Below are 24,119 nucleotides of genomic sequence, written 5' to 3' on the forward strand. Positions count from 1 at the left end.
CGTTGAGCCGTAGCCGCCAGATCACCCACTGAGTCCCAGATCCGCCAGATCCGCAGATCCCCAGATCCGCAGATCCGCCAGATCCCCAGATCCTCAGATCCCCAGATCCGCAGATCACCAGATCACCAGATCCCTAGATCCAGATCCACCTGATTCCCAGATCCAGATCCGCTGATCTCCGAAGTGCCTTGATCTGGGTCGGTCTGCGTTGATCTGGGGCCCTTGTGCTGTTGCGACCTCCTTTCCTCACTTTCCTCGTCTTAGCCGTCTACCCGAGGCTTGGATCCGCCCGGGCGTACGGGATCCGGATCCAGATCCACATGGGTACATGTGATCTGGATCCACCTCTCCCAAATCCGCTTGATTCACGCTGATCCTCGCTGATCTTGAGTCCTTGGGGCGTCACAAACTTTTTTCTCCACTTCGCTTGCCATTGCCACCGCTCAGAGGCCCAGATCCGCATGGGTGCATGTGATCTGGATCTGGATCCACATCGGTACATGTGATTCGGATCCCACCGTCCCTGATCTGGGTTAACTTGTCTTGATCTGGGGTCCTTCGGCTGGCGTAAGCTCCATCCACCGCTTAGCGTATCCTAGTCATCCCTCAGAAGCTCAGATCCGCCTGGGTACAGGTGACCCGGGTCTGGATCCACATGGGTACATGTGATCTGGATCCAACTACTTCCGATAGTGCGGATCTGGCCCTCTGCCGTATGTAGACGTCTTCTGTGTCATCTTGTAGTATTCCAGTAGTCTCCCTTTGACGCCACACACATCTGACAGCCTCGATCCACCCACATCACCGGATCCCCTCGATCTGGCTTCTCGGGTGTCACTTCCGCGGTATAGTGACTCCGTCAAGATCCATCTCTTTGCCGATTGCTCCCAATCACCCCTTTCCCGGAATTCGCTTCTCCACAATCGCCTCCTGCGCGTAGTTGTTGCCGCACAACGGCATCACTGCGGGCACCTTTGATTTCTGCCCACTGGTGCGCTAGTGTTCCCCATGTCCGGCCCCGACCGAAAGTCGTCTGGGTTACCCAGCTTGCACTGCTTCACATTGTCCTCACCTCAGATCCGGATCCACCTCATTCCGACATATTCCAATTCGCTTCGGATCCGGATCCACCTGATCCAGCTCCACTTCAGATCCGGGGTCACGTGATCTATCCCTTCTTGCATCGGATCCACGCAGTACGGGCAGCGAAAGACCTGAATAAGCTTGATCCGGATCCACTCATCCCAGATCCGTTTGACCGAGATCCATATGCGCCAGATCCACCTGATCTTCGGCGTCTCGGCTTCGAGTTGTCTTGAGTGATCTGGGACCTTAGGCGAGCATTACCACCGTACCAGTCTTCAGTTTGCCAATATCTGACGCACACAACGCCAGATCTCCACATGCAATATACGTCACCCATCCCATTAATCTGCAGCTACCCTGCAGATCCTTCTTCCAACACACCGCTGGAGTGACCAACTCACTCCAGCTGATCCCTGTCTCACTACTCCTCGTGAGACTGCATCACGCCGAACCGGTTCCGATTTGCCCGATCCCGCAAGAAATCGTGGAGTATCGCACCGCAATTGAGGTCTGTCTCATCGGTCCATGTCGGTTCGTCGTACCCTCTCCAATGCACCAAGAATTCCCTGTAGATCCGGCCATAACGAGTTCGCTTTCCTGTCCTCATGTCTGTAATCCTCTCCACCTCGTATTCGCCCTCGTCCAGATCTTGGATCCAGCTATCTTCAGGCAGCAGGGCTTCATCGAAATCAAGACGATCTGTATCTTCGACTGTCAGCCGGATCTGGGGGCGATCTGGGAATGTCTTCACCAGCTTGAGCTTGGAGGCATGCACCACCGGGAAGAGGCGGTACTCTGTACCTGCCAACTCGATCCGAGCTGCATATTCGCCGATCTTCTCCGCCACACGGAATGGGCCGTGCCACAGGTGCGCCAACTTCCGAGCATACCCTTCTTTGACGCGATCCAGGTATAACCAGACACGGGATCCGACCTCGATCTGGTGCGGGTGCACTCCTTCGTTATGATGGTCTGCCCGATCCGAGATCGCCTCTCGCAACTTCTCATTGACTTGCTCTCGTGCCTGTCGGTAATAGCGCTGGATCTGGTATCTCCACCTCCGAGGATCTCGATCCTGACGTCGAGTGCTGCCTAACGGGATCGTCGCCTCCAAGGTGGATCTAGGATCCCACTCATGTACCAGGTAGAACGGGGTTTCCCCCCGGATCCGATCCTGAGCAGTGTTGATCGCGAAGGTAAGCCGTTCTGCGTAATCATCCCAATCACGTTGGTCCAGATCCTGCACGTACATCTTGAGTGCCCTGGTCGCTGTTTGCACCATGCGTTCGGCTGTGCCGTTGGCCTGGGGGCGGTAAGCCATAGTGGCACGCTGTCGTTGTCCTAAGATCCGGTTGAACGATCTGAAGAAGTCGGACATAAACCCTGGTTCACGGTCGTGTCGGATCACTTCGCTGGCGCCGAATCGCCTGAACACGCACTCCTCGTATGACTCCGCGATCGTTTGTGCCGTTCTCGAGGCGCTAGCTTTGGCGATCACATACCCAGTGAACAGATCCACCCAGATCAGCAGCTCCGTGTTACCTTTGTAGGACTTGGGCAACGACGGGATGTGATCCATGGCTATGATCTGGAACGGGTAGGTTGCCTGGATGTTACCGGGTGACTCACCCTGGATCCGGGGTCGTCCCTTGCCCGTCTCGCAGTCCACGCACTCTCCGACATATTGCTGCACGCTCCGATAGAGACCTCTCCAGTGGAAGTGATCTCGGATCTTCTGATACGTGCGTCCGATCCCTTGGTGGCCACCTTCCAGACTCGCGTGATAGTGATGCAGAACATCCTGTTGGAGTGTCTCCGGAATCACCAGTCGCATCAGTCCATCTCGATCCGCCTCCGATCTCCTCGTAGGGTGGCAGTAGAACAACAGATCACTCAGATCCACTTCGTAATCCATGCTAATATTGCCATAGGATCTGGCCTCATCCTGCGTCAGATCTTGCGCCGCCCCGACCAAATACTTCTTCAGCCCGGCGATCCACGCCTCCTCGTCCTGAGCTTGCCGGATCCGATCGATCCTCAGCTCTCTCACTACCTCTTCTTGTAGGACGGTAGGTGTGGATCTGGATCTAGCCTTCGATCTGGTGGTTGCTGGCGAAACTCGAGCGACCGAGTCGGCCTTCTCCTACCTAACCACCAGTATCTCGTGCAGTCGATTCAATGTGACCAGATCCTGCAGATCCGTCTCATCGTCGACCAGGATCCCGCCTTGTCGTTGGAGTGCGGCGCTCGCTGGACTATCAGCGCTACCGTTCCAGTCGCGCTTGACGTGTACCAGCTCGTGATCGGGCCAGATCTGCAGCCGATCTAGGGCTTTTTGCCTTAGCAGTGTGAGCCCTGGTGCTTTGCAGTCGATCTCACCTCTCACTTGGCGGATCACCAGGTTTGAGTCGCCACAGATCACTAGCCTGCGCCGATCTTCTCCCTCGAGTAGGTCCATACACAGCAGGAGGCCGTGGTACTCGGCTTCGTTGACAGTCAACCCTTCAGCATAGCCGGATCTAGCTTTTACCACACTCCACTCGGGCAGCTTCCATAGGATCGCGCTGTAAGCGCCTCCACCACGTTTGACGCGGGCGGATCCGTCGAAGCTGACCACAAAAAGCTCTTCATCTAGCCGTACAGTCGGGATCGGTACTTGGATCTGGCGCCTGGGTTCCTTCTTCGGCGCAATCGCTATCAAGGCCTGATCCACTTGTGATCTGGTGTGATGCTGGCGGCGATCGCCCCCAGGATCTCGTCTTCGCCCTTGGTACACTTGACGATCTCTAGCGTCCACGGAGAGAGCAGGGCGGCCCACTGTCCTAAGCGTCCTTGTAACCCCGGTGATCTGAAGAGCCACGCCAGTGTGGGGTACCTGGTCAGCACTTTGATCGGGCGGCCCACCAACATATTATAACCCAGATCCAGGATCCGCAGCAACGCTAACACCTCCTTCTCGACAATCCCATAATTGAGTTCATTGGACTTCAGCGTGCGGCTTACGAAGGTAACCGGATAGTGGATCCCATCATGCTCCTGCATCAGGGCTGCCGAGATAGCCCAATCATTTGCATACACCACCACTACTGGTTGTAGACCAGAGTTGAAGTGGCGCAGGATCGGAGTCGAGGCAACCTTGCTCTTCAGCTTAGCAAACGCCCGGTGACCTCGGATCCAGCGGGGGTCGATTTCGTCCAGACCACCCAGGCCCAGATCGCCTGTCTTCAGACTATGAGAGCTCAGATCTGGTATCTCCGGATTATGTGCTTCCAGATCCGGTATCACCGGATCTGGATATCCTGATGCTTGGAGTTCCAGCGCTGATCTGGGGGCTTCGCCTCCATGTGGAGTCGACGCAACGCCTCTGGGGTGCAGATCACTTGGTTGTGAGGTCTCACCAATCGTGGATCCAAGATCACCAGATCTCAGATCCTGACTCGGTGATCCGATGTGATCTGGGGTGGGCTGATCCAGGTGTGCCTTGATCTGGGCCCGAGCTTCCGCCTTTGACATCGCGGCGAAGTCCACCTCTCGCAGCTCATACAAGATCGCCGCGTAAATGGCATAATCCTCGATAAACCGACTGTAATAATTTAAGCTTCCGAGGAACGACTGCATCGATCTGAGTGATCCCGGGAACGGCAAGTCCGCCAAGGCAGATAAATCCTTGGGATTCGCCTCCAGGCCTGAGTTGGATACCTTATGGCCTAGATATTCCACCTTGGCTTTGCCCCAGAAGCTCTTCACCACACTAATCGAGATATTCCATTCGTCACAAGTCTCCAGCAGATCGTCCACCCGTTCACACAAATGATCCCACGATCTGGCGGTCACCAAGATGTCGTCGATATAAGATCTACGTCCCAACACCGAAGGCTTGATCGAACTCTCCCGATCACTACTTGCCGGGTGCAGATCAGCTCGATGTTCGCTAGATCTGGATCTACTCATATCAGATCCGGGCCGGCCCGATATGGGATCACCCGATCCGAATCGGCCGGATCCGTGCTTACCAGATCCAAGTCCGTCGGACCTAGATCCACTTGATCTGGGGAAATGCTGGGTCGTACTGTCCAGATCACCATGCTCCGGGGCAAAATCTGCTCGATCGTCGTCGGATCCGGATCCGCTTTTGTCAGATCGCGGGATCCGGGTGAACCCATATAGCGCATTATCGAGCATCCGCTGGTAGATCTGGGGGGCGTTCTTCAAGCCAAACGGCATACGATTCCACTCGAACAGACCGAACGGGGTGATGAAGGCAGAGATCGCACGAGCCCGATCTGTCATGGTCACCACCCAAAATCCGCTTGCCATGTCAAGAGAACAGTACCAAAGTACCTTGTCCAGATCTTCGAGCAGGTCGTTGATCAGGGGCATTGGGTAGATCATCAGCCTAGTTAGACTGTTAACCAGCCGATAATCAATGCACAAACGTATATTTACGCCGTTTTTCTTGATGATCACCACAATTGGGGAGGCCCATGGCGAGATCGAGGCCTTGATGATCTGAGCTCCAAGCAACCCTTTGATCAGATCTGACAGCTTCTCGCGAAACTGAGGCGCAACCTTACGCACACGCTGGGCAATGGGCCTCGCGTCGCCCACATCGATATCACAAACTACGCCACGGGCGGCGGGGGGTAACGCATTGCCTTTGCCGATCAGCAGGTGTCGGCGCTTCCAGATCAACCCGCGTAGGCGCTCGATCTCCTCCGGTGAGTTGATCTCCGGATCGCCCACTTGTATGTCCTCGATCTTCACGTCTGCCGTCCCCACCGTGACTTCAGGCAGCACCGCCATCTCGGCTTCGACGTCTTCTGCATGTAAATCGCCACTCTCATGGATGCAGACTTGCTCGTCCTCGACCGGATCCGAGCCAGCCTGATCTGCATTAAGCGGGTTTGTAGCGGCCGTCGAGCCCGGTGCTTGGTTGGCCTCCTGTCTCATTCCGCCGTGTAGATCCTTGCCCTTTCCTGCTCGGTCATCACTTGATGCGTGTGTGCCAGCTGGATCTGCGTCCTGTCCCTTATCACCATATGTCAGATTTGCAGATCTGCCCCTGTCTCTGGGTGATTACCACCCTGATTACTCTCCGATAGGACAACGGGCTGATCCGCCTGTCCCACGCCAGCTGGGTCTTCGGCACCTTGCGCGTACAGCGTCGGACCTTGATCGGTGGGCACCTCGCCTGGTCCCGTCGATGGATCTGGGGATGGCAGGTCCTCGGAGGCTTGCTGCGGGTCCTGATCTGGCCTGGGCATGTCCGCTAGCGCATGATCTCGGTCATCTGACGTCGTTGTCGCCTTCAGCGTCCAAATCCTGGGGGGTTCGCACACACTGTCTGGCACCACCTTCGGATCTGGCCGTCTTGTCGCCAGACCGCCCCGGCCACACCTACCACCGGGTGATTTGGCTTCAACTGGGGTGATCTGGGCTCGCGACGGCTCGGGGACCACCTCCCACTGCATGGCGAGCGTCGAGCACCCGGACGCCGCTGCGGTTGGGACTCCTTGTGTCTTGTCGCCCACGGCGAGGCCTGGATCACCCTGGCCTGGTCCCGTCGCGTCCTCGGTGTCGAGATCCGCGCTCTTGCAGGTCTTGGGCAGCCTCGCCGACTGTGGATCTGAAGGTTCCACGGATTGTAAGGCTTGGAGGTACAGTGTCTCAGCAGTCACCTGGGGCACATCACCCTGGACCGCCTGCGCATGTGGATCTGGTTGTGGTTTGTTCCGCCAGCTCTCCAGGCCCCGCGATCTAGTTTCAACGGGCTGCGCCCGTGGCAGATCCGGCCTCCGCAGTATCGCGCGCGGCACAGGGTACTTGGGACGCTCAACTATCGGCGGCGGCGGGGTCCGTGGGGGATCTGCCTTCGCGGGCCCGGCTTCAGTGGTGGCCTGCAGGGCGAGATTCTGCCACTCCAAGTAGCGGCGGGATCCGACGGTCACGAAGCCCTGCAGCCGCGGGATCCGGTCGCCCGCGAGCCACATGCCGATCCGCTCGTCGCGACACAGCACCAACTTCTTCTCACCGACGTTGGTGATCTGAAGGTACTGTGTCTTGCCTGGTCCTTTAGTCACGGTCGGCACCCACAGATCTCCGCGTGTAACCCACAGCTTGTCTTGATCCGATATCTGCAGGCGCAGCGGAAGCTCGACGGACTCTCCGGCACCCAGCTGCAGGTGCTGATCCAGCCTCACGAGCCTAGCCTTGTCATTGTAGAGCTGTCGCCTTCCACTGAGCTGGATCCGGACCTCGTCGGGCAGGCAGAGTGATCCATCGGCCATATCCAGCCGGATCCCGGCCGGGACCATGAAGTCCATGCCCAGGATAGCTTCTTGGCCAGATAGATCACCTACCCAGATGTCGAAGAAATACACCAATGATCCTGCTAAGGTAATCTTGATCCGAGTTCTTCCTTCCGTTGTGTAGACATTGTCACCAATTCCAACGCATTCTTGACTCTGGCTCCTGTCGATGTAGCACCCAACCTTACGAGCAAAGGCGGTGTCCACGATGGACACCTCGGCACCTGTATCGAGGAGTAAGATCGCCTTCTCATTGTTGATCTTGCCGGTGATCTTGGCTTGTCGGAACCACTTACCCGGTGAATGTTGTTTCCAGTAGCCCCGAGACTCTCCTGGAAGGAGATCTGGCAACTCCGGATCACCGGATCGTCGATAGGCCTCGACGCGGCCGGATCTGGGCGTCTGGGATGTGGTATCTTCTCCATCCGCGGGCCGGAACCACAGATCTGGATCCTGTTGCTTCCAGTACCCCTGCGGCACCTCCGAATCCAGATCCACGGTCACCGTCGCGTCGGATCTGGCGAAGTCGTCGACTTGATAGAGACTTGAGACCACAGCAGTACGTTTCCCATGTAGATCACGTGTATTACCTTGTAGATCTGGTCGCTTGCTAACTTGATCTACCGATGTCTTGTTCACAAATGCATAGATGCAATACCTAGAACGCTCGGCTCGTACCGGATTCCAACCCGGCGAGCGTCCTAGTTTAACATCTTCTCGGCTTTCTCTGGTAGCATCCCCGCGTGCTTGGTCGGGTTGTACCACTGGCGGATCCAGTTGTAGAACTCCTCCATTGGGCACTTGCCCATGTCGTGGAGTTCCCCGCACCCGCGGCACACAAAGAGGCAGTGATCTGCCGGGTGGCCTCTCTTGCCGCACTTCTGGCAAGTCAAGCGCCTCCAGCATCCAAGCTCCGTGTGCTTCCGGGATCCACAGTGCGAGCAGCGACTGCGATCGGATCCGTCGGCATGGACTCTGGATCTGTGGTCACGAGGCACTTGATCTGCTGAGCGGCGTTCCAGTTGGCCCCGATCTAGGGTGTGCGGCACTTCCTCGGCTTGTGGAGGTGGCTCACCGCCCCCAGCCATGTAGATCCGGCGGTAATCGTCCCCGTCCGAGTCAAATCCGTCTGAACTTGAGTCGGATCCGGAGTCGGGGGCCTGGATCTGGACCGCTCGCACATGTTTCGCTGGGACTGCCGGTGCAGGCGTCGCTGAGGCCTTCTGCCGGTATTTGCTGGATCCAAATGCAGACTTCTTCATCCGGTTCTTCGCTCGATCCAGCGCGCGCAGGACTTCTTCGAGCTCATCTGCATCTGGAAGTCGTAGCAGCGTCAACCGATCGGCCAGATCCTGATCTCCCAAGGTTTCAATGAAGTGATCCACATGTTCGCGCTTCTCTTTGGGTCCACCATCCTTGATCTTGAGTCTTGCACGTAGTCCAGCGACATTCAGCCGGTGCAGGTACTCCAGCGCAGACTCATCAGATCGCTTGCGAGCATGGTAATACTGGCGGGCTACCGAGATCCCGAACCCACAGTACTGGATCTGGAAGCTGCGGAGCAGCTCCGACCACTTGTTGCGTGTGGATCGGGGTAGCTGCCGGTACCAGTTCCTCGCTGATCCGGATAACAGATCCGCGAAGGTCAAGCACTTTTCTCCGTCGGATGCTTGATCGCGTAGGAACGCCGACTTCACCTTGCCGACCCAAGCTCTCGCGCGATCTTCGTCTTGGTCTTTACCAGAGAACTCCTTGAGATCCGAGATTGCCGAGATCCGGACGCGTTGAATCATGGTGGATCCGGTGGATCCGGCTGTGGTTGTGGCGACAGCGGCGCGGCTCGGTGTCGGGAAGTCGAGTTCGTCGGGATCGTACTCCCAATGAGAGTGATCTGGATCCGGCGACTCGGTGGACTCCATGTCGACGTCCTGTGATCCAGGGTTCTGGATCGCTTGGGGTGCCGGCGTCTGTTGCTCCCTCAGGAAGCGGCTCATCGCGGCTTGGAAGTAGGACTCCAGCCTGCCAGTCGATTCGTCGGAGCCGGATCCGGTCGCCGTGGTGGCTTGATCTGCCTGCTTGGCCGCCTGCTTCCTGGATCCAGATCGGGGGTGATCTGGGCGTTGGGCCTTGGATCGAGCTTGGAGCATCGATGCGCCAGACGGTCCGAGCGACATACGTCGTGGTTCCGATGAAGTGTCGGATCCAGCTTCCGCGGCAGACACGAAGGGCGATGACGTCCGGCAGCTTGTCGAGTCGGCCTTGGTGGATGCTGATCCGGGATCTGGGACCATCGGCAACGATGTCGCCGGGACCTCACCCACCAAGACCCTCAGCTTGTCGAAGAGGCCGTGAGTCGAGGCTTGGATCTGGTCCAGATCCAGATCGAAGAGATCGTTCGGATCAAACTGTCCCGCCATAAGTCCGGTCTCCTTCAGCAGATGCATCAGGTTCTTCGCCGCGACCAGCTTGCTGTCAGCCGTCGCGGGAGCTGCGATGGGGCCTTGAAGGTGTCCGATCTGCTTCAGATCCAGGATCCGCATCACTGGATCTTGGACGATGAAGTCACGCAGCTCCGCACGGCGGAACGCGAACTCCAGAGCGGCTTCCGACCATCCGGATCCGGGATCCTTGGGGTCTTCTTCGTCCAGATCCGGGGCCTTCATCTTCCTCCGCGCCGCCGATGTCTTCGGCTGGTCGTGATCGAGCGGCTTGGGCAGTGGAGGGTGTAGGGAAGTTGCTCACGTTTGAGCTTGACCGGTGAATCAGCAAATGTATACCGATTTGTGCCAGCCTTGGTTTGTTTTGTTGGTGGATCTAGACTCACGTCTAGATCCACCGGGGTCCCCGAAGGGACCTGGGGAGGAGGTTGAGGTTTGTCTTCCAGATCCGGATCCGGATCTGCCTCTCTTCCGTCGACAGAGGTCCTCCCAGCACTCTGTCGATCCGTGGATCTTGCTTCATTCAGCGGCGTCGTCGTCGATCCCAACTCCGATGACGCCTGGTCCCCTTGTTCCATCCTCACTTGAACTTCTTCTTGGGACTCACGGTGAAATCCCGAGTCACCAGAAGATCCGGGCACGCGCACCATTGTGGTGTAGCGGGATCAGCAAAATCTGCGAGATTGCTAGATCCAACTTCCCAACAGCGCCCGGACACCGACTAACGGAGGAGGTACTCCGATGATCCGTGATCAGTGCTGAACTCCTCACCTTATGTACCCGTCGGTAGGGCTGGATCTTGCTCCTCTGGTAACTTCTGAAGAGTCCAAGTGTTGAAGTAGGAACGTCTTGGCGAGACGCGGGGATCCGGTGGAGCAGCGCGGAAATCTTCACTCTGCTCGCGGTTCTTGGTCCAGATCAAGTGATTCCCGACTTGGATCTGGCGGCCTGGATCTGGATCCGGCCGAGTGGTTGCCTTGTGGTGTGTTGTAGGCCCTTGTTGCGACTTGGTAGGTCGCCCTTTGTCGTACTTGCCGCTTCCTATAGCGGGATCAGGGTAGTTGAGAGTCTTGGATCACCCGGCCAAGTAGTTAACTCCGGGTGATCTGGGATCTGCACTTGTAGGGAGTTCACTAGGAAGGTTGATCTGGCCAATATATTATCCAGATTATTCAACCAGCACTAGATCTGCTACCCAGTACCTTGCCGCTTCTTGGTGGGCCAATGTCGATCCCGATTCTAGGCGAAGGCGAAGGCACTTGCGTTGTCCAAGGCAAATTAGACTCTTTGGGGGGTGAGGGCCGCTTGCTGGCGCTTGGTAGTCTTGGGGTGCGTGTGGAGCCAAATCCAATATCCACAGCGTACGTCGAGCGGGGCCAATATGTGTTTCCCCGCCGCGAGTAGACCACTTGAGCACTTCCAGGCAAATTCGACTCCGATTTATGGTTATGTCCAATCCTATCCCAAAATCCTATCACCCAATCCGAACTATCTTCCCATCTGTACCTGTCGGCTCTACGGACCACCTCTACCTTCACTGCATCGTCGCTTGTTCCCTCCGTTGAGCTGTAGCCGCCAGATCACCCACTGAGTCCCAGATCCGCCAGATCCGCCAGATCCGCAGATCCGCCAGATCCCCAGATCCTCAGATCCCCAGATCCGCAGATCACCAGATCACCAGATCCCTAGATCCAGATCCACCTGATTCCCAGATCCAGATCCGCTGATCTCCGAAGTGCCTTGATCTGGGTCGGTCTGCGTTGATCTGGGGCCCTTGTGCTGTTGCGACCTCCTTTCCTCACTTTCCTCGTCTTAGCCGTCTACCAGAGGCTTGGATCCGCCCGGGCGTACGGGATCCGGATCCAGATCCACATGGGTACATGTGATCTGGATCCACCTCTCCCAAATCCGCTTGATTCACACTGATCCTCGCTGATCTTGAGTCCTTGGGTCGTCACAAACTCTTTTCTCCACTTCGCTTGCCATTGCCACCGCTCAGAGGCCCAGATCCGCATGGGTGCATGTGATCTGGATCTGGATCCACATCGGTACATGTGATTCGGATCCCACCGTCCCTGATCTGGGTTAACTTGTCTTGATCTGGGGTCCTTCGGCTGGCGTAAGCTCCATCCACCGCTTAGCGTATCCTAGTCATCCCTCAGAAGCTCAGATCCGCCTGGGTACAGGTGACCCGGGTCTGGATCCACATGGGTACATGTGATCTGGATCCAACTACTTCCGATAGTGCGGATCTGGCCCTCTGCCGTATGTAGACGTCTTCTGTGTCATCTTGTAGTATTCCAGTAGTCTCCCTTTGACGCCACACACATCTGACAGCCTCGATCCACCCACATCACCGGATCCCCTCGATCTGGCTTCTCGGGTGTCACTTCCGCGGTATAGTGACTCCGTCAAGATCCATCTCTTTGCCGATTGCTCCCAATCACCCCTTTCCCGGAATTCGCTTCTCCACAGACGCGACTGCGTTCGCTCTACGGGGGGTCGCAGAAGGCTGGGCGCATCTACCTAAAGCGCCAGCTCTTCAGCATGGAGATGGCAGAAGGCGGCAATGTGCTTCATCATTGCAATGAAGTCCTCAACATCGGCGCCAAGCTCAGCAACATCGGCGCCAAGATGGAGGATGAAGACGTGGCGATCTGCTTGCTCAGGAGTCTGCCCAAGAGTTTCGAGAACGTCGTTCTCAACTTGGAGATGAGCAACGCAGAGCTGCGCACTCAAGATGTGATCAAGGTGCTCACGAATGAGCACATCAAGCGGCAGGGCGAGAAGACGGCTCAGGTGAAGATTGAAGACGCTGCGAGGGCCTTCAATGCCGAGCGTGAAAGTCGCCACTGCACGTACTGCGGAAAATCGGGGCACGTCATGGAAAAGTGCTGGACCAAGCAGAAGGAGGAGAATCGAGGTGCACGACGTGGCCGGTCTGGTCGCGATGCGAACAACGTCCAGTGGCGTGACGACAGCGATGACGACTGCGTCGCGTTCGCGGTCTCTATGGAGTGTGGAGTCTCCAGGACCAACAAGTTTCAAGGCTCATGGGCGATCGACAGTGGTGCCACGCACCACATCTGCAACGACAAGGCCAAGTTTGTCGACATCAAGGTGTGCGACGAAGGTGAACTCACGGTCGCCAACGGCAACACGGCCAAGATCATGGGAGTCGGGACGGTGGTGCAGCGGGTCACTCTGCCCAACGGCAAGGAGCGCGACATCCGCATTCAAGATGCACTTTACGTGCCAAGCATGAACAAGAACCTGCTTTCGGTGCCGCAGATCAACCGAAGCGGACTGTTCAAGGTGGTGTTTGATGGTGCTGAAATGCACATCGCACAGAAGAAGTCGAAGAAAATCGTGGCTTCCGCGGACCTGATCGACGGCCTCTACTGGCTCCGAGTCCCAAGCTGCGCTGCGAATTCGGTGTCCAAGGCGTCGGTCAACGCGGTGGATCTTATGCACGTTTGGGTCACGCGCCGAATGACGTTCTTCGGAAGATGGTCTCAAGTGGCATGGTGACGGGTGCGAAAATGCCGACATCATCCAAGAAGTCAAGCCAATGTCGTGGGTGCCAACAAGGGAAAATGGTGCAAAAGCCCTTCCCAAGCAACCCGAACAAGCGCAAGTACAAGCCGTTCGAGTTCCTCCACTTCGACATTTGCGGGCCCATGGAGGAAGAGTCGCTGGGTGGCAGCCGCTACCTGCTGCTCAACACGGACGAAGCCAGCGGCTGCATGTCGGGATTCTGTCTGCGAGCCAGGTCGGAGAGTGAAGGCTGCTTTCGCCGATTCATCACCAAGGTGGAGAAGCAATTCGATGCCAGAGTGAAGTTCGTGCGCCGTGATGGAGCCAAGGAGTTCGCGACCAATTCGCTCTTGACGTACTACGAAGACCACGGCATCGAAGTGCAGCCCACGGTTCGGTATGCGCACCAAACCAACGCGACGGCTGAACGCGCCAACCGAACCATCGTGACCATCGGCCGCAGCATGCTTCACTACGCTGGGTTGGACAAGACGTTCTGGGCGGAAGCACCGATGACGGCGATTTACGTCAAGAATCGTCTGCCGTCACCCAAGTCGCCCGACAAAACTCCGTTAGAGATCGTCTACAAGTCCAAGCCCAACGTCAAGCACTTGCGGATCTTCGGGTGCAAGGCCTACGTTTTGACGCCGAAGGAGAAGCGACTCAAGTGGGACCCGAAAGTGAAGAAGGTCGTACTGGGATCTTGCACTTGGAGACTTGGTCGTAGACACCGCCGAGGCTTGGGGCGAGGCGAGGAAGGTCACTTGGGGGGTTGAATCGAAATTCAGAAGTGATTGGATTGTTGGAGCTTACACCCTAGGCTAGTGCTAAAGACACGCGGCCATGCGTCCTATCAACTAGTGCATCTAATCAACCATCATTCTACACTACTCGTCCAATCAACCTACTCGTCCAATCAACCTACTCGTCTAATCAACGTGTGGTCGTATTGGACCGGTTCGGTTAACCGGTTCGGGTACCTCGGAACTGGTACAGTGTACCAAGGTTCAGTACCCTGCAACACGCCCCCTCAATGCGAACACGCGTGAACGCCGAGCGCAGCCGTCAAGTCCTTGTGGCGTGGTCCGGCAAGTCCCTTGGTCATGATGTCGGCCAGCATGGTGGCAGTCTCGCAGTACTCGACGATCACTTCGCCGCGCTTGACTTCGTCGCGGATGTGATGGTACTTGATGTCGATGTGCTTGGCGCGGCCATGGTTGACGGGGTTCTTGGTCATCTTGATGCACGACTGGTTGTCTTCGAAAATCTTCAACTCGGGCGTGACTCCGCCTGCAGCAACCAGGATCTCGCACAGCAGCTTGTGCACCCACTTGCCTTCTTGAATCGCCAAACTCAGTGCGATGTACTCGGCCTCGCTCGTCGATAGCGACACACTTGACTGCTTCTTGGAACCCCACGAGATCGGCCCGCCGGCGACTTGGAACAGGTAGCCCGACGTAGACTTGCGATCACTAAGATCACCAGCCCAGTCGGCATCCGAGTATCCTTGAAAGTCGATGTCCTTACCCGGCGAGAAGCGGATTCCGTGTGACTTGGTCCCTTGAAGGTAGCGGAAGATGCGCTTGACCGCAATCCAGTGCTCGACTTGCGGGTTCTCCATGAAGCGTGACACGTAGCCGACAGCGAACGCAATGTCCGGGCGAGTCGATGTCATCAAGTGCATGAGTGCACCGACAGCCTCGCGAAATGGCGCGTCCAACTTGGTCATGGCGTCGCTTGAAACTAGCTTCATGCTGATGTCGACCGGGCTTGCAGCGGATTTGCAGTCTTGCATGCCGAAGCGCTCCAGGATGTCGTTGATGTAGCGAGCTTGGCTCAGCGTGACACTGCCATCCGCGTTGTCGACCACCTCGATCCCAAGGATGAAGGAACACTTGCCACTGTCGGTCATCTCGAACCGCGACTTGAGTTGGCGCTTGACTTCCGCGATCATTTCCGCCGAACTTCCGGTTGTGGTGTAGGAAACATCTGTTTTGTGGAGCACCCAAGTGGAACAAGGTACCAAGACAGCCAAAAGCGAAACTGACGGTACTACTCGGCTGGGTGGGTACACTGTACCAGTCAGCCGAGTTGTACCGAGCTAGCGTGAGCCAGAGGACCAGGCAACTCACCTACGAGGTCGAGAGAGCGCCAAGAACGAAGGGCTGACTAGCGGCGATCAGAAGACGCGCACGGAGTCCACAGCCGAGTCCAGGAGGGAGCTCAGCTGAGACCAAGACGAGTTCAGTCGCCGGACTCGGCTAACGGTAGCATGTACCGTCAGGATAAGACAGAGCCATCCAAGGGTACAATGTACCGTCCGGATACGAGCTCCGCCGAGTCCAAGGGTCACTCCGCCGAGTCCTAGCGTCGCCCCGCCGAGTCCGTCGAGTTATCCGGACAGCTTATCCGGCTCAGCCGATCGAAGCGTCGCTGAGAGGGTGAAGGGTCGGCCGAGATCCGAAACCACTCCATTTCACTTGATATTTGTATAGGACCTTAGGAATAGTGGAGGCGCCCTTTCAGGGCGCCCAGGAGACTTAAGAACAAACAGAGCAGGATTTTCTAGGCCCACCACACGTGTACACTTCTCCGTAAGTCACTGCGCGGGGTCGGATTATGCCTGCCGTCGGTACCCGAGAGGCATAGCTTGGAGGGTACTCGACCGGCAGCGCCAAGAGATAAGTCGGCCCAGGTTGGGCAAATCTCGCCAAGCGCGAAAGGAACAAGTCTCGCCAGGTCGGCGAGCCGGTACGCCGGACAGCCCGGGTGCCGTTACTCTTCAAGTCGGGTTGCTTCTGCCCCAGCGACCTGTAAAAGCGCTCGCGCGCCGTCGTCCATCCTTTGGTGGAGGGCACAGGATTTCTGAACCCGGAGGCAGGTAGCTCAGCTGACCTCCGTGATTTGACTGGCTTGGGGTACTTGGTCTCGGCGGAGGCGAGCCACTTCTGTCCCGGAAGGGCCGAACCGCTTGGGACAACTCAGCGCAGGCCAACAAGAGCCGACTAGCTCGGCTATTGTTGTGGTTTGTGCTAGTATCCACATTTGACGATTTTGTGCGTGCTACAACACCACAACTGGTGCCGCGACCCGGGAGCAGGGTGTGCGTGGATTCGCTGGTGCCAAGTAAACCAAGTTTCGAGTACTGAGCAGGATGGTCGAGGGAAGGTCACCGCCGAGTTGGGCCAGCCCAGCGACGGCTGGAGGTTCGCCTCTCGCGAGGACGAACTCAGCTGGTGAGCCGAGCATTGACATGACGATGGAAGTGAGCGGCACTGTCCAGTTAGGCGGGGACAATGCCCAAGACCGAGGAAGTGATGGTGATGATGGAAACGCTGAGTTCGGCAAGGCGAAGTTGATCGCCGAGTTGCTTAGCGGAGTTGGTGAGATCTCGCCGCTGGTTGGGTACGTGTGTAACTCGCGTCCCGCCCAGTGCAACTTCACAGCCGAGCTCGGTGATGATGCGGACGACGACATTCAAGACTTTGCTCCAGGGGACTGTCCGCCCCTATTACTTAGAGCGACGAGGGCATCGAGTGGGAAAAGCCCGAATTGGGAACTGTTATCAGACATCTCGTGGGGCACTTTACCATTCGATTGTCTGCAATAGAACACACGTGAAATCCGACTGCACTAAGTGCAAGTTGCCGATGTGAACTAAAGCTATTGCACCAAATGATGATCCGCCGACTCGGTGAAGACAGCAGGCCGAGTCGAGACGATGAAGGATACTGCGTCAACTGTATGATTTTATGATTGCATGGTACCGAAATGGAGTTGAGTGGAGATTGAGTCGAGAAGCATGGAGCGAAAGCATGGCGTACCTGATGCACTGCCGAGTTCCATCTCGGCTAGACGTGTCGAAGTCGGCCCGACCGAGCGTCGCCGAGTTCCACGTCGGCAAGGAAATGCTGGAGCCTCGCACCGCCGAGTTTCAACTCGACTAGACGTGTCGAAGTCGGCTTGAACAAGCGTCGCCGAGTTCCACGTCGGCAACGAAATGCTGGAGCCTCGCACCGCCGAGTTTCAACTCGACTAGACGTGTCGAAGTCGGTTGAACAAGCGTCGCCGAGTTCCACGTCGGCAACGAAATGCTGGAGCCTCGCACCGCCGAGTTTCAACTCGACTAGACGTGTCGAAGTCGGCTTGAACAAGCGTCGCCGAGTTCCACGTCGGCAAGGAAATGCTGGAGCCTCGCACCGCCGAGTTTCAACTCGACTAGACGTGTCGAAGTCGGCTTGAACAAGCGTCGCCGAGTTCCACGTCGGCGGGGAAATGCTGGAGCCTCGCACCGCCGAGTTTCAACTCGACTGGACGTGTCGAAGTCGGCTCGACCGAGCGTCGCCGAGTTCCACGTCGGCGGGGAAATGCTGGAACCTCGCATCGCCGAGTTTCAACTCGACTAGACGTGTCGAAGTCGGCTTGAACAAGCGTCGCCGAGTTCCACGTCGGCGGGGAAATGCTGGAACCTCGCATCGCCGAGTTCCAACTCGACTAGACGTGTCGAAGTCGGCTTGAACAAGCGTCGCCGAGTTCCACGTCGGCGGGGAAATGCTGGAGCCTCGCACCGCCGAGTTTCAACTCGACTCGACGTGTCGAAGTCGGCTCGACCGAGCGTCGCCGAGTTCCACGTCGGCGGGAAATGCTGGAACCTCGCATCGCCGATTTCCAACTCGACTAGACGTGTCGAAGTCGGTTGAACAAGCGTCGCCGAGTTCCACGTCGGCGGGGAAATGCTGAACCTCGCATCGCCGAGTTCCAACTCGACTAGACGTGTCGAAGTCGGTTGAACAAGCGTCGCCGAGTTCCACGTCGGCGGGGAAATGCTGGAGCCTCGCACCGCCGAGTTTCAACTCGACTAGACGTGTCGAAGTCGGCTTGAACAAGCGTCGCCGAGTTCCACGTCGGCAAGGAAATGCTGGAGCCTCGCACCGCCGAGTTTCAACTCGACTAGACGTGTCGAAGTCGGCTTGAACAAGCGTCGCCGAGTTCCACGTCGGCGGGAAATGCTGAGTCGCACCGCCGAGTTTCAACCTCGACTCGACGTGTCGAAGTCGGCTTGAACAAGCGTCGCCGAGTTCCACGTCGGCGGGGAAATGCTGGAGCCTCGCACCGCCGAGTTTCAACTCGACTAGACGTGTCGAAGTCGGCTTGAACAAGCGTCGCCGAGTTCCACGTCGGCAACGAAATGCTGGAGCCTCGCACCGCCGAGTTTCAACTCGACTAGACGTGTCGAAGTCGGCTTGAACAAGCGTCGCCGAGTTCCACGTCGGCAACGAAATGCTGGAACCTCGCATCGCCGAGTTCCAACTCGACTAGACGTGTCGAAGTCGGCTTGAACAAGCGTCGCCGAGTTCCACGTCGGCGGGGAAATGCTGGAACCTCGCACCGCCGAGTTCCATCTCGACTAGACGTGTCGAAGTCGGCTTCGACTGAGCGTCGCCGAGTTCCACGTCGGCGGGAAATGCTGGAACCTCGCATCGCCGAGTTCCAACTCGACTAGACGTGTCGAAGTCGGCTTGAACAAGCGTCGCCGAGTTCCACGTCGGCGGGGAAATGCTGGAACCTCGCATCGCCGAGTTTCAACTCGACTCGACGTGCGTCGAAGTCGGCTTGAACAAGCGTCGCCGAGTTCCACGTCGGCAAGGAAATGCTGGAGCTCGCACCGCCGAGTTTCAACTCGACTCGACGTGTCGAAGTCGGCTTGAACAAGCGTCGCCGAGTTCCACGTCGGCGGGGAAATGCTGGAGCCTCGCACCGCCGAGTTTCAACTCGACTAGACGTGTCGAAGTCGGCTCGACCGAGCGTCGCCGAGTTCCACGTCGGCAAGGAAATGCTGGAGCCTCGCACCGCCGAGTTTCAACTCGACTAGACGTGTCGAAGTCGGCTTGAACAAGCGTCGCCGAGTTCCACGTCGGCGGGGAAATGCTGGAACCTAGCATCGCCGAGTTTCAACTCGACTAGACGTGTCGAAGTCGGCTTGAACAAGCGTCGCCGAGTTCCACGTCGGCGGGGAAATGCTGGAGCCTCGCACCGCCGAGTTTCAACTCGACTAGACGTGTCGAAGCCGCTTGACTGAGCGTCGCCGAGTTCCACGTCGGCAAGGAAATGCTGGAGCCTCGCATCGCCGAGTTCCATCTCGACTCGACGTGTCGAAGCCAGCTTGAACAAGCGTCGCCGAGTTCCACGTCGGCGGGGAAATGCTGGAACCTCGCATCGCCGAGTTCCAACTCGACTAGACGTGTCGAAGTCGGCTTGAACAAGCGTCGCCGAGTTCCACGTCGGCGGGGAAATGCTGGAGCCTCGCACCGCCGAGTTTCAACTCGACTAGACGTGTCGAAGTCGGCTTGAACAAGCGTCGCCGAGTTCCACGTCGGCGGGGAAATGCTGGAGCCTCGCACCGCCGAGTTCCAACTCGACTAGACGTGTCGAAGTCGGCTTGAACAAGCGTCGCCGAGTTCCACGTCGGCAAGGAAATGCTGGAGCCTCGCACCGCCGAGTTTCAACTCGACTAGACGTGTCGAAGTCGGCTTGAACAAGCGTCGCCGAGTTCCACGTCGGCAAGGAAATGCTGGAGCCTCGCATCGCCGAGTTTCAACTCGACTAGACGTGTCGAAGTCGGCTTGAACAAGCGTCGCCGAGTTCCACGTCGGCGGGGAAATGCTGGAGCCTCGCACCGCTGAGTTCCAACTCTCGACTAGACGTCGAAGTCGGCTTGAACAAGCGTCGCCGAGTTCCACGTCGGCGGGGAAATGCTGGAGCCTCGCACCGCCGAGTTCCAACTCGACCAGACGTCGAAGTCGGTTTGAACAAGCGTCGCCGAGTTCCACGTCGGCAAGGAAATGCTGGAGCCTCGCACCGCCGAGTTTCAACTCGACTCGACGTGTCGAAGTCGGCTTGAACAAGCGTCGCCGAGTTCCACGTCGGCAAGGAAATGCTGGAGCCTCGCATCGCCGAGTTTCAACTCGACTAGACGTGTCGAAGTCGGCTTGAACAAGCGTCGCCGAGTTCCACGTCGGCGGGGAAATGCTGGAACCTCGCACCGCCGAGTTTCAACTCGACTAGACGTGTCGAAGTCGGCTTGAACAAGCGTCGCCGAGTTCCACGTCGGCGGGGAAATGCTGGAACCTCGCATCGCCGATTTCCAACTCGACTCGACGTGTCGAAGTCGGCTTGAACAAGCGTCGCCGAGTTCCACGTCGGCAACGAAATGCTGGAGCCTCGCACCGCCGAGTTTCAACTCGACTAGACGTGTCGAAGTCGGCTTGAACAAGCGTCGCCGAGTTCCACGTCGGCGGGGAAATGCTGGAGCCTCGCACCGCCGAGTTTCAACTCGACTAGACGTGTCGAAGTCGGCTTGAACAAGCGTCGCCGAGTTCCACGTCGGCGGGGAAATGCTGGAACCTCGCATCGCCGAGTTTCAACTCGACTAGACGTGTCGAAGTCGGCTTGAACAAGCGTCGCCGAGTTCCACGTCGGCAAGGAAATGCTGGAACCTAGCATCGCCGAGTTCCAACTCGACTAGACGTGTCGAAGTCGGCTTGAACAAGCGTCGCCGAGTTCCACGTCGGCAAGGAAATGCTGGAGCCTCGCACCGCCGAGTTTCAACTCGACTAGACGTGTCGAAGTCGGCTTGAACAAGCGTCGCCGAGTTCCACGTCGGCGGGGAAATGCTGGAGCCTCGCACCGCCGAGTTTCAACTCGACTAGACGTGTCGAAGTCGGCTTGAACAAGCGTCGCCGGAGTTCCACGTCGGCAAGGAAATGCTGGAGCCTCGCACCGCCGAGTTTCAACTCGACTAGACGTGTCGAAGTCGGCTTGAACAAGCGTCGCCGAGTTCCACGTCGGCAAGGAAATGCTGGAGCCTCGCACCGCCGAGTTTCAACTCGACTAGACGTGTCGAAGTCGGCTTGAACAAGCGTCGCCGAGTTCCACGTCGGCAAGGAAATGCTGGAGCCTCGCACCGCCGAGTTTCAACTCGACTAGACGTGTCGAAGTCGGCTTGAACAAGCGTCGCCGAGTTCCACGTCGGCGGGAAATGCTGGAGCCTCGCATCGCCGAGTTTCAACTCGACTAGACGTGTCGAAGTCGGCTTGAACAAGCGTCGCCGAGTTCCACGTCGGCGGGAAATGCTGGAACTCGCATCGCCGAGTTTCAACTCGACTAGACGTGTCGAAGTCGGCTTGAACAAGCGTCGCCGAGTTCCACGTCGGCAACGAAATGCTGGAACCTCGCACCGCCGAGTTTCAACTCGACCGGCGACGCTTGTTCGCTGACTTCGAGCATCGCCCATAGTCGAGTTGAACCTCGGCGGTGCGAGGCTCCAGCTTCCTGCCGACGGGAACTCGGCGACGTTGTTCAAGCCGACTTCGACATCGTCAATGAGTTGAAACCGGCGGTGCGGAGGCTCCAGCATCCCCCGCCGACGTGGAACTCGGCGACTGTTCGCCGACTTCGACACGTCTGGGTCGAGTTGAAACTCGGCGGTGCGAGGCTCCAGCATTTCCCCGCCGACGTGGAACCTGGCGACGCTCGGTCGAGCCGATCTCGACGTCTAGCCGAGTTGAAAATTGGTTGCGCGAGGCTCCAGCATCTCGCTGACGGAACCGGCAACGCTCGGTCGAGCCGACTTCGACACGCCCTAGTCGAGCTGAAACCTCGGCGGTGCGAGGTTCCAGGATTTCCTTGCCGATGGAACTTCGGCGACGCTTGTTCGCCGACTTCGACACGTCTAGTCGAGTTGAAAACTGGCGGTGCGAGGTCTGCATTTTGCCGACGTGGGAACTCGGCGACGCTCGGTCGAGCCGACTTCGACACGTCTAGTCGAGCTGGTCGACCGGTTAGATGCCAGGGTTCCAGCATTTCCCCGCCGACGTGGAACTCCGGCGAGCGCTTCTGTCCGCCGACTTCGACACGTCTAGTCGAGTTGAAAACCGGCGGTGCGAGGCTCCAGGGAACTCGGCGACGCTTGTTCGCCGACTCCCCTGACAGCCACTGCCCACCAGTCGAGTTGAAATCATGGTGCGGAGGTTCCAGCATTTCCTTGCCGAATGCGGAACTTCGCGACGCTTGAAAACCAAGTCCGACTGATGTCTAGTCGAGTTTGGGAAACTTTGGCGTAAGTGAGTTCAAAAGCACTTCTCGTCGCGGGAACTCGGGCGACGCTCGTCGAGCCGACTTCTACCGCCCAGTCGAGTTGAAACCGGCGTAGTGAGGCTCCAGCATTTCAAGTTGCGCCGACGTGAACTCGAAGGCGACGTCATCGAGCCTACTGGCAATGCCCAATGAGTTGTTCCCTGCGAGGCTCCAGCACCCTGCTGATCGGAACTCGGCGACGCTTGTTCGCCGGACTCGAATACGCTCCATAGTCGAGCTGGAAAACCTCTGGCGGTGCGGAGGCTCCCCATTTCCCCGCCGATGGAACTCGGCGACGCTTGTTCGTTCGGGCTTCTGACCCGGACACGTCTGGTCGAGTTGAAACCGGCGATGCTTAGGTTCCAGATTTCCCCGCCGCCGACGTGGAACTCGGCGGACGCTTCGTTCAAGCCAGCCGACTTCGACACTGCCCACGAGTTGGAAACTCGGCGGTGCGAGGTTCCGTGATTGCCGACGTGGAACCTGGCGACGCTTGTTCGCCGACTCGACGCGTCTGGCTCGATGGAGAACTCGGCGGTGCGAGGTTCCAGCATTTCCTGCCGACGCGGGAACCGGCGACGCTTTGTTCCGCCGACTCTGACACGTCTAGTCGAGCTGAAAACTCGGCGGTGAGGCTCCAGCATTTTGCCGACGGAACCGGCGAGAACAAGCCGACTTCCGGATATTGCCCAGTCGAGTTGAAACTGGGCGGTGCGAGGCTCCAGCATTTCGCCGACGTGAACCTCATGACCGCTTGTCTGCCGCGACTTCTCGACACGTCTAGTCGAGTTGGAAACTCGGCGGTGCGAGGCTCCAGCATTTCCTGCTGATGTGGAACTCGGCGACGCCTGTCGAGCCGACTTCTGACACGTCCAGCATTTCGTCGACGGAACTGGCGACGCTCGGTCGAGCCGACTTCGACACGTCCAGTCGAGTTGTTCGGCGGTGCGAGGCTCCAGCATTTCCCGCCGACGTGAACTGCTGGCGACGTTTGTTCAAGCCGACTGACACGTCTAGTCGAGTTGAAAATCGGCGGTGCGAGGCTCCAGTATTTTCTGCGCCGACGTGGAACTCCGGCGCATTGGTCGAGCCGACTTCGACATCGCCCAGTCGAGTTGAAACTCGGCGGGTGCGAGGTTCAGCATTTCGTTGCCGACGTGGAACTCGGCGACGCTTGTTCGGGCTGACTTCGACACGCTCCAGTCGAGTTGAAACTCGGCGGGTGCGAGGCTCCGGTGATTTCCTTTGCCGACGGGAACTCGGCGACGCTTGTTCGCCGACTTCGACATCGCCCAGTCGAGTTGGTAACTGCCAGTATTCAGCATTTCGCTTGACGTGGAACTCGGCGACGCTCGGTCGAGCCGACTTCGACACGCTCCAGTCGAGCTGAAACTGGCGATGCTATTCCAGCATTTCCCCGCCGACGTGGAACTCGGCGACGCTTGTTCAAGCCGACTTCGACACGTCTAGTCGAGCTGGTAACCTGGCGGGCGAGGCCCAGCATTTTCCTTGCCGACGGAACTCGGCGACGCTCGGTCGAGCCGACTGACACGTCCAGTCGAGTTGAAACTCGGCGGTGCGGGAGGCTCCAGCATTTCCTCGCCGACGTGGAACC

General features: G+C 57.9%; 6 protein-coding genes across 6 annotated transcripts; 2 read left to right on the forward strand and 4 right to left on the reverse strand.

The window, feature by feature from the left end:
* Window positions 1–3,783: 3,783 nt before the first annotated feature.
* IUM83_15948 (reverse transcriptase) lies at window positions 3,784–6,036 on the reverse strand (the record flags this gene model as incomplete). The annotated part of the gene is made up of 1 exon (XM_067940794.1): window positions 3,784–6,036. The coding sequence occupies one exon, from the start codon at window positions 6,034–6,036 to the stop codon at window positions 3,784–3,786; it is 2,253 nt and encodes a 750-aa protein (XP_067790246.1).
* A 92-nt stretch (window positions 6,037–6,128) lies between these two features.
* On the reverse strand, window positions 6,129–7,886 carry IUM83_15949 (Eukaryotic/viral aspartic protease, active site; the record flags this gene model as incomplete). Its single annotated transcript, XM_067940795.1, has 1 exon — window positions 6,129–7,886. One exon carries the CDS (start codon window positions 7,884–7,886, stop codon window positions 6,129–6,131), a length of 1,758 nt encoding a protein of 585 aa, XP_067790245.1.
* Window positions 7,887–8,095: 209 nt separating this feature from the next.
* On the reverse strand, window positions 8,096–10,057 carry IUM83_15950 (Eukaryotic/viral aspartic protease, active site; the record flags this gene model as incomplete). Its single annotated transcript, XM_067940796.1, has 1 exon — window positions 8,096–10,057. The coding sequence occupies one exon, from the start codon at window positions 10,055–10,057 to the stop codon at window positions 8,096–8,098; it is 1,962 nt and encodes a 653-aa protein (XP_067790317.1).
* A 2,256-nt stretch (window positions 10,058–12,313) lies between these two features.
* On the forward strand, window positions 12,314–13,363 carry IUM83_15951 (Copia protein; the record flags this gene model as incomplete). Its single annotated transcript, XM_067940797.1, has 1 exon — window positions 12,314–13,363. One exon carries the CDS (start codon window positions 12,314–12,316, stop codon window positions 13,361–13,363), a length of 1,050 nt encoding a protein of 349 aa, XP_067790318.1.
* A 65-nt stretch (window positions 13,364–13,428) lies between these two features.
* Window positions 13,429–14,145, forward strand: IUM83_15952 (putative integrase; the record flags this gene model as incomplete). Its single annotated transcript, XM_067940798.1, has 1 exon — window positions 13,429–14,145. The coding sequence occupies one exon, from the start codon at window positions 13,429–13,431 to the stop codon at window positions 14,143–14,145; it is 717 nt and encodes a 238-aa protein (XP_067790315.1).
* A 254-nt stretch (window positions 14,146–14,399) lies between these two features.
* IUM83_15953 (Integrase catalytic core protein) lies at window positions 14,400–15,323 on the reverse strand (the record flags this gene model as incomplete). Its single annotated transcript, XM_067940799.1, has 1 exon — window positions 14,400–15,323. The coding sequence occupies one exon, from the start codon at window positions 15,321–15,323 to the stop codon at window positions 14,400–14,402; it is 924 nt and encodes a 307-aa protein (XP_067790316.1).
* Window positions 15,324–24,119: the final 8,796 nt, after the last annotated feature.

Source organism: Phytophthora cinnamomi (genome assembly GCF_018691715.1).
Source record: "Phytophthora cinnamomi strain GKB4 chromosome Unknown Contig47, whole genome shotgun sequence".
Taxonomy (NCBI): Eukaryota; Oomycota; class Peronosporomycetes; order Peronosporales; family Peronosporaceae; genus Phytophthora; species Phytophthora cinnamomi.